Here is a 9,119-nt window from a genome sequence, read left to right on the forward strand (position 1 = left end):
TGAGTGGACCTGGGGTGGATCCTGAGGCCCAAATCGATTGAAGGGGGCTGTGCCATTGGCTGGGCATCTGAGATGAAAGAACCACTGTTCTTTGGGGCGGGGCGGGGGGATGATGGTGAGGGGTTTCCTTTGGAGGCACACAGGGAGGATGTTCCAAATTGGGGATTTGTTTCAGAACCACATGGGGCAGGACCTGGGGTGGGGCAGGTGGGGTCACATGTGGATAGTCATGATGCTGCACTCTCCGGTTCAGTGCTCCCCTCCAGCCAGACCATTCTGTTGACTCATCCCAGATAGAATCACATCCCAGGTGGAAGCAGAGTTTCTGTAGGGCACAACTCCACCTCCTTAGTGTGAGGAGGGTTCTCTTCTGGTGTGGAGAAGGTTAGAGATAAAGATTTCAGGGCTCTTGCACGTGGGAAATCGGTAGTGGGAAATGGTAGTGTTCTGTAGCTGCAGGCCAGCCCCAGTCCCGTGCTCATGTGGGTGGATGCACCCCCAGCCCAATACAACCTCTGGTCCTGGTGGCCTCAGGCCTCCCCAGGATCCTGGTGAGTCATGGGGAAAGCTCAGGTCTCATGGTTGGGGAGGCCACTTGCCTGGGAGAAGGCAGATATGCAGTGGCTCTCCCGGGGTGGCCACGATATGCTCCGTGCTGTCTCTGGGACAAGGTTGTTTCACTCAGCCCTGTAGCCCTAAGTCACAATTGGACTACTGACCCCAGCTGAGCCTGATTTTGATTGGACCAACAACCCTCCACCCCATCAGACTTAACACTGACTCAAGAGTCAGCTGACTACAGAGGAGCTGATGAGCTGCTCCTGCAGTAAAGGGGGGGCCTGCAACCCTGCTTTCTTTCTAGACAGGCATACCCCAGGAGCCTGTGTATACTGCCACCATAGTTATAAGGAAGACACCTGCCCTGTGACACCACCAGCCACTCCTAACTCCCAGAGCTCCAATGGCTGTGCCCCAACCATTCCCGCCAGAAAGGGGTGCCAGCAGCACCCTACAGCAGCCTGGGGGATCCCCCAGGCCCTTCCACACCCCTGCAATAAATGGGAGCTTTGGGCAAAGGGCGACTTCAAAGCCTCCGAGGCCCAGAGTCAAAGGTGGGGCTGCAAGATATCCTGCCACAGCTCTGGACTGGGTGGGGGGCCTGGGAGCAGCTTCCCGGCCTTCCTTGTTCCAGGGGGGCCCCCAGTTTGGGTAAAAAAGACATGTGGAACTCTCTAGGGCTGCCCAGCCAGCACACAGGCCCCACGCATGCAGGCTGCAGCTCACCAACAGGACCCCTCAGATCCTCCCATAACCTGGGCCTGAGGTCAGTGTCATTTGCAGGTTAATAACTTGGCCAGGGCCACCCAGCTGGTAATGGGCAGTTGATACCTGGGCCTAGAGCCCACACCTGCAGCCTCTAGAGGTGGAAGACGAGCTGTGCTCATAGTTCAGACCACTCTGGGCCCAGGCCCATACCAGGCACTGACCTGGACCCCTGTGGCCTGTCAGGGACTGCTGACCTTCCCTGTCCCAGCTGGAAAGCACCCCTGCCTGGACCCTCCACAGTAAAAGGCTACCTGCTGGAAGCCCCTAGTCCCACAAGGTGTCAGAATCACTCTGGCATCTGTCATGGTAGCCTGGATGCACACAAAGCTGCCCACTCTACCAAGAGTCCAGAGAGAAGTGACCACAGGACCTTCTGGGCCACTACCCCCCACCCCTGCCTGGCCCTCGCCTGGGGAATGGAGACAGGACCCATGGTAGAGGGTACTGCCAAAAGCCAATGATAAATAGAACCAGTTTATTCACCTCGGTTAAAACAGGTGTTCTCACCCAGGGCAGCTAGTCAGGCCCAAGCAACCAAGCACCCTCCCTAGGCTGGGCTTCAGAGGAGGGGCGTCCCACCAGGCACCCTGCCTTCAGGGGCTGCTAGGACCACACCTTGGCCAGGTTGGAAATTCCAGGTAGTGGGGGTGGGGGGAGGACAGGCGATTTTTATTGTGCTCCATCCACAACGATCCTTTGTACAAAAATCAGTCTTCACGGTTTCAGCAGTCCCTGAAAAACAGACTCTGTCCTTACAAAACGTCCGCGGGAAAGTTCTCCAAGCGTTGACGCCCTATTGGGGGAGCTCAGAGGCCGATGCCAGTCCGTAGAGGGGTAGTTTCCTCGCTGGCACTGGGTCAGTCTGGACCCAACAAGGCAGCGTCGGCGGGGTCCCTGGCCCACCATGCGGCTCCCAAATGATGGTGAGCTCGCTGCTAGGCCAGCTTGCTGTAGGGCGTCCTGGACTCGGCTGCAGGGGAACAGAATTCGCGTCACTGTGGCCCCGGCACGTGGAGCCCACAACCCCACCTCCCAACACGCCCGCGGCAGTTTCATTCGCTCCGTTGATTTTGAGTCCGTGGGTGCCTCGATTCGGTCGGAGGCACCGGCCAGGCGGGGGCGGGGCGCACGCTCCGAGTCGTGGTGACTCAGGGCTCCACTCCAGCCGACTCATTCCAGCACCCCAGCCGGGGAGGCAATTTGCAATGCAAAATCACCACGCCTCCAGCTCCCCGCTCTTCTGGGGAACCGCGAGCAGTGAGACCTCACCGGCCCGACAGCCGCTCCCCTCCCCTCATATCCCCTCCCCCAAAGGCGGCGGAGCCGGGAGAGGAAGTTTTGCAATCCCGTACAAACAAACGCTGTCTTGCTCAGGCTTGAAAACGTTTGGGGAAAATGAAGAGTGAGCGAAATCGAAGCAATAGCCTGGACCCAGCGCTCGGCTCCGTTGGATCACCCGGGCGCTACCCGCCAGGCCCGCCCACCCAACTCCGCTGCCCCTGCCTCCAACCCTCCCTCCTCCCCGTAGCCTGGGAGTTACCTTAAACCCGGGGGCGGGCGCGAAGGCACTCAATAGCCCCCTAACCAGCTGGAGAAGTCCAGGAGCTCGCGCTCCGTGGGGCTCAATTCGCCCTCGCAGCCGCTGTCATCGGACGAGTAGGTCGAACGAGGGGACTCAGGTTCCGAGCTGCCCTCGCGGCCAGGGGACGAAGAGGCGCAGGAGGGCGAGGCAGCGATGGGGGGAGTCTCAGGCGGCCCGCGGGGCGGAGGAGGCCGCGCAGCCGGGGCCAGCAGACCCCCGGCCAGCGCGGCGCGCACCGCATCATGCTCAGCCAGTAGGCTCTGCAGCGCGCGGATGTACTCCACAGCTGAGCGCAGCGTCTCTACTTTACTTAGCTTCTTGCTGGCGCCGCCGTGTGGCACATGCTGCCGCAGCGCCTGGAAGCCCAAGTTCACAAGCTTCACGCGGTTGCGCTCACGCTCATTGCGCCGCGCCACTGCCGCCGCGCCGCCCCCGGCCTCTGCCGATCCTGGCCGCCGCCGCCGGCTGCAGCGCAGCAGTTCGGGGGACGTGGGTCTCCGTCGGACACCGCAGGCACCAGGGACCGAAGGCGAGGTGTGCACAAGTCGGGACAGTGCGCCGCTGTCCATCGCGCCCGCATCCACCCGCTGGTGACTGTTCTAAGTCCCGGTGTACCACAAGAAAGTGCGCAACTAAGTGCGGGAAGCGGACGGCCGTGCCTCCCAGGGGCTTCTGGCACTCCGCTGCCAAGCGATTCCTCTGGGGCACTCTTCCAAAGTCCTCTGGAGCCTGAGGACGGTGTGGCGCAGGAATCGAGAGGCGGTGGGCTGTGTGCGCCGGGAAGCGTGGGACGCTCGTGTCCCGCGCGTGCAGGAGGACGTTCCCTGGGTCTCCCCTTGCGCGGCGCAGGCGGGTCGTTTTTAAATGTATAGATAACCCTCCTCCGCGCCGCCGCCGCCTCCTTTCTCACGCCCTCCTCCCTTCGCCTCTCCCTCCCGCCTCGCTTAGCCCTCCCCCTTACACACACAAGTTCTGTAAAGCCCAAACCGTGAGCACACCTCCCACCTCGTCTCCCGAAGGCAGTCCGCAAGTAAGACGCTCCCGGCTTCCAGCAGGTACCTAGTGCGTCTCCCTAAGAGCTGTACGCAGGGCCCGGTGTGGGAACCACGCTGCCTTCCGCAGGTTCCCCACGTCCAGGTGCTGTCAGCAGGTCCCTGGCTTGACCTGCCTTTACCCCCACCCCCATGCAGCCCGCTAGCATTCAGAGGTGCCAGTCCTCGGCTCGCGCGGCGCGTGCTGTTGTGGGACAAGGCGTGGCCAGGAAGATAATCCAGCTGTCGGGGTAAGCACCGGAGACCCCCAGGGGCAGCACGCGCCGAGCCGCCCGAGTCCGCACCACGCCCACGGGGGCGAGGAGGCGGGGGCCAGGGTCTCAGCCAATCGTGGGCCGCCCGTTTGGCCAATTGCGGCGGGCCCAGCCCCACTCCCAGCCCCAAGGAGGAAGCGTACGCCTGGCGCGTGGCTCCCGGGGACCGTCGCGAACAAAGCGGCTCACCCGCTGGGCCTCGCCCAGGTTCGCCCCCTCCCCCCGCGACCCTGGTATCCACTCTCCTCCCACTCACACCTGTGTCCTTTTGGGCTGGGCGGTCTGAGGTGGTCGAGGCTGGGATAGGTGGAAGGTTTAGGTGCCCCAGGGCCCCTGCACCTTGTCCCTCATGCACACCCTCTCCCTGTGGTTTCAGTGCGCCCCAAGACTGGGCCTCTGGGCGACGCCTTGAACCGGAGGGGCTGGAGGTTTGCACCCAACCACTCCAGTACTTGGAGCGCTCAGGCCCGCTGACACCCCTCCGCCCAGACTCTTCTTTTCCAGTGTCTCCCAACCTCCACCACGACCTACCTGGTTCCCGGTCGCTCCTCCCATGGGCTCCTGCTCGGTCTTACAACCCTAGCTTCTGTTTCCATTTCCCGGGGCTGTTTTTCCTCAGGGCACCCTGGCCTGGCTCTTCCATTCCTCCCTTGAGGACACTGTGATTGGGGTCCCTGGGGGGTGGGGAAGCTGTGGGCGGGGCGTGACACATGGGAAGAATCGCAGGGTTCAGGGTTCAGTCTCTATGACTGCCAAAATGCATAAAATGCACTGTTAATAGAAAAGTTTTGGTCCTGCCTCAGGGTCCAGACACTGCCCTTGGGGCCATATCCAGGCCGGCTTCCCCACAAGCAGCCAGGTGCTCAAGGGCCAGGACCTCTGGGAATGGGGTGCTGGTCAGGTGGCCTGAGCAGCCTTCCAGTTCTGGCTTTGGGGCTTGGCGGTCAGGGACCTCCTCTAGGGGCCCCACCAGACAGGTAAAGGGTATTTGCTGCCAGCCTTGGGGGTGCCCACTGGCTCGCTCACCCTGCTGGACCCTGCTGAGCTGGCCTGCTCACCAGACCCTCTTGGGAAGGCTGGCTGCAGAGTAGCCCCTGCCTGGGTCCTGTGGGGCTGAGGGCAGGGGTATGTATGGTCAGGGGTTCAGTCTCACCTCTGCCCAGTGGAGCAGTCCAGGGTAGACTTTGAATTCAGGTTCCCTGTCCAAGCTCTCCTCTGCACCCTCTCCCTGGTCAGAGGCCCCTGTCCCCTGTCCTCCCTCCCCTGCAAGACCCAGTGCCAGGAACAGTCCCAGCGCCCTGCATTCTGGGCCTGGGCAGTCTTTGCCAGGTCTCCAGCTCAGCCTGAGGGCCTGGACTTCTCCATCAATGCACACTGCCAGGAGCCTGGGGACTGTTGTCAGGTCCCTCTGCTAGTTGTGCTGTGACTTCATTCCCTTGGAGCACTCTGGGGGGACAGCAGCTGGTCTCCATCCAGCTAGGTCCTATAGCTAGGTTCTGGGATCTTAGGATCAAGGTCCCTTAAAACCTTAAACTCAAAGACTTCCTGAAGCTCGACCCTTCCAGAGGCATCCAGGCGTCCTGTGCCTATATCTGCCAATCGAGCCACGGTCAGGCCAGCAGTCCACCCCTTCCACCCTCCCCAGATCCCGGTCCTCCGAGGCCCTGGAAACCCCACCCCCCTCCCCAGTCCCTGGAGCCTGCTCTCTCCCTGTGGGCCTCTCCCCTCTATTTCTTGACCTCACTCACCCAACAGAGGTCTATCCTCTGACTTCTGCCAGCATTCGACACCAAGGTGGCTCCCTTGGTCAGGAAGGGTGCTCTCTCCTGGGCATATGGGTCTCCATGGCATCTGGGGCGTCTCTGGGACACGGCCCCTCACCCCCCTGTGACCTTACTAAGCATGACGACCCACACAAAGCTTGCAACACAGGCCAGTGTCCATCAGCAGACAAGTGGGTGGCTACAATGTGCCAGGCATACAAGGAACTGTCATTCAACCGTAGAAGGAATTGAGGCCCCATACACCTGCGTCCCGGTGAGCCTGAAATGTGCTGCCGGCTGAAGGGCCAGACAGGAGGCCATGGACCGTATGACTCCATTGATAGGAAGTGTCCAGAATGGGCAGGTCCATGGAGACAGCGGGTGGGGGCTGCGGGGGCCTCAGGACAGTGAGGGGATGGACTGGCTGCCAGGGGTGGGGCTTCTCTTCTGAGACGAAGAAATGCTCCCCGGTGGACTGTGGTGTCACCTGTCAGGTTGAATCGTGCCCTCTGAGCGGGTGGACTGTGGGCATGTGAAGTACAGCTCAGACAGGAAATCAGAACTGCGCACGTGCCTGTGAGCCCCGTCCGTGAGCCCCGTCCTCGGCCGGTCCTCGCTCTCCCGCTGCCTCCCGGGCTCTGCCCCTCTGCAGGGGCGTCCCTGACCTCCCTCCTGAGGAGCAGGGGCAGGCCAGCCCTTTCTGCAAAGGACAGGACAGCAAACAGTTCAGGCCTCGTCGGCCGCGAGATCTGTCACACACACCTGCTTTACCGCTGTGCAGCAGATGCTACCGAATAAAACGCAGATATGGCCTGGGGTCTGTGCCCCAACGAAACGCATTATGAACCTGAGGTTAGGGTTAGGGTTAGGTTACAGATCCTGTTACAGGTCACAAAACGTCCTCTTGATTGTTCTTATTTATACAGGGCATAAAAGTTACCGCCTGCCACTGTTAATGTGCACAGGAGGGTGACACACCACTTACAGCCACCAGCCACCAACAGAACTCTCCCGCCCTCCAGCCCCTGGCCCTCTGGCCCTCTTGTCTGGTTCTGGTGACCCGAAGGCTCATAGAAGGGGAATCACACCGTATTTGTCCTCATGGTTTTCAATTTTTAAACTACCTAAAAATTTAAAAACAGAAGCAGGTGGTGGACCTGATGGTCATGACCATGGTGTGCTGACCACCATATGGAGGCTGGGCGCGTCCAGGTGGTACCCCAACTGGGCTGCAGTCCTCTGAGGCTCCTGCAGCTTAACCTGTGGCAGGCTGAACTTGATCTTCTTTTCTTCAAGCCCACTCCCCCTCCCAGTTCCCCTCCTTAGAGAAGGACCCACCCACTGTGGTGCTCTCTGGCCCCCTCATGCAGTCCGGGGGTCCACCCCTTCTCCAGCCAGGTCGCCATCCTGCCTTGGGTGCTGCTTCTACCTCTGCTCTGGTCTCCTGGGTCTTCGGTTCAGATCCTCCTGACTGGACTCTACCCCCAACTAAGGTGGGCCTGGCCAAGCCCAGTGCCATCCAGCCTGGCCCCTAGGATTCAGCCTCAGCTTGCTTGCCTGCAGCCCCCCGATGGCCTGTCGATGTGCCCACCTCTGTAGGAACGGTGAGAACATCTGTGTGTTCAAGGGAAAGAAGTTGAGGCCAGAGGGGGAGGCCAGTTGCCCCAGGCAGGGAGTGTGAATAGAAGGCAGGAATCAGCCAGCCATCACTGTGTCCCTAACTTGCCCTATCCTGGGCCCCTAATGGCCTGGGGCTGAGAGGGAGCTACCAGGGCATGCTCCTAGGGGCTGGCGGAGTGCACCGAGGAAGCAGCCAGCTGGCCCCCACTCCCTGGTAGAAGACAGGTGGACCTTCTGTGGAGTCTTCTCCTTCTCCCATGAAACAGAAAGCCCTGTAGGCATTAGACCATGAGAAAAGCCATTCCTTCCAGCAGGACAGTGTCTCTGGGCAACATTTCCACCCACAGTGCAATAAAGCCAGAAAGAAAACACCCAGAGCTCAGCTGCGAACTGGCACGTGCCCAAGGAAAGAGCAGTCTCCCAAACAAGTCTGAGGCTGGAGGAGAGGCCAGAGGACCAGGGCCTGCAGGTGCCAGCCGTGAGAACGACTCTCGCAAACACCCCCCGAAAGCCCGAGAGCCTGCGGGAGGCCTGGGGCAGCAAGGGAAGCTGAGCACAGGGAGCAGAGATTTCCTCTCCAGAGTAGCAGGAAGAGAAAATCTAGCCACCGTAAAAGAAAACCCAGGGCTAATAGAGGTGACGGGGGAAGAAATTAATAAGACAGAGAGCTGAGATTTAACTGCAGGAAAATGAAAACCTGATATTTTTCAAAGACCAACTGAATAGTCAAGAAGATGAGAACACATTCTTAGAATAACAGAACTAGGGCTGGGATGGTGGCTCAGCGGTAGAGCACTCGCCTAGCATGTGCGAGGCCCTGGGTTCGATCCTCAGCACCACATAAAGATAAATAAATAAATAAAGGTATAAAAAAAAGAATATCAGAACTACGAAAATGTATGTACAAATGTAAGTACAAATGTGAAAGTATTAAAAAGAAAGGTTTCCCTTGATGACCGCAGTGGAGTCACAGAAACTGAATTTACCCTCCCTCTCCCCAAAACGTTAACAAAAAGAATCAAATTCAGAAAACCTTGGTCTCCAAGACCCTGGGCATCAGGTGACAGAGGACAGTGGTCCTCAAGAGGAGGGCAAGCTGGGTGCAGTGGCACATGCCTGTAATCCCAGCAGCTCAGGAGGCTGAGGCAGGAGGACCACAAGTTCAAAGCCAGCCTCAGCAGTGGCGAGGCCCTAAGCAATCAGTGAGGCCCTGTCTCTAATAAAATACAAAATAGAGCTGGAGATGTGGCTCAGTGGTTAAGTGCCCCTGAGTTCAATCCCTGGTGCCAAAAAGGCAGCAGGGCAGCAAGCGAGGAGGTCTGCACCTGCCTTGCTCCCACCCCAAGAATGTCCTGAAATGGCCCAGGAGTGCCTAGGAGACCAGGGAGCCAAGAGGCCCAGGTAGCCGGAGTTCTCAGGACAAGTGTGCAGGAGAGGGGAGAGGTGCAGGCGGAGAAAGGCCCCTGGAGACCAGAAGGGGGTCAGAATGTGTTTGGAATGTGCTGTGGGACTGCTGCCCACC

General features: G+C 59.7%; 1 protein-coding gene across 1 annotated transcript; it reads right to left on the bottom strand.

The window, feature by feature from the left end:
- Window positions 1-1,787: 1,787 nt before the first annotated feature.
- Ascl2 (achaete-scute family bHLH transcription factor 2) lies at window positions 1,788-4,258 on the bottom strand. Its single transcript, XM_005340398.4, has 2 exons — window positions 2,867-4,258; window positions 1,788-2,296 (listed from the first exon to the last, which is right to left on the bottom strand). Exon 1 carries the CDS (start codon window positions 3,475-3,477, stop codon window positions 2,896-2,898), a length of 582 nt encoding a protein of 193 aa, XP_005340455.2. The 5' UTR covers window positions 3,478-4,258; the 3' UTR covers window positions 1,788-2,296; window positions 2,867-2,895.
- Window positions 4,259-9,119: the final 4,861 nt, after the last annotated feature.

The sequence above is a fragment of the Ictidomys tridecemlineatus genome, chromosome 4, assembly GCF_052094955.1.
Source record: "Ictidomys tridecemlineatus isolate mIctTri1 chromosome 4, mIctTri1.hap1, whole genome shotgun sequence".
NCBI lineage: Eukaryota > Metazoa > Chordata > Mammalia > Rodentia > Sciuridae > Ictidomys > Ictidomys tridecemlineatus.

Bases quoted from the DNA above. Each gene is read 5' to 3' on its own strand.
- Ascl2 (XM_005340398.4), bottom strand. From the start codon at position 3,477: ATGGACAGCGGCGCACTGTCCCGACTTGTGCACACCTCGCCTTCGGTC.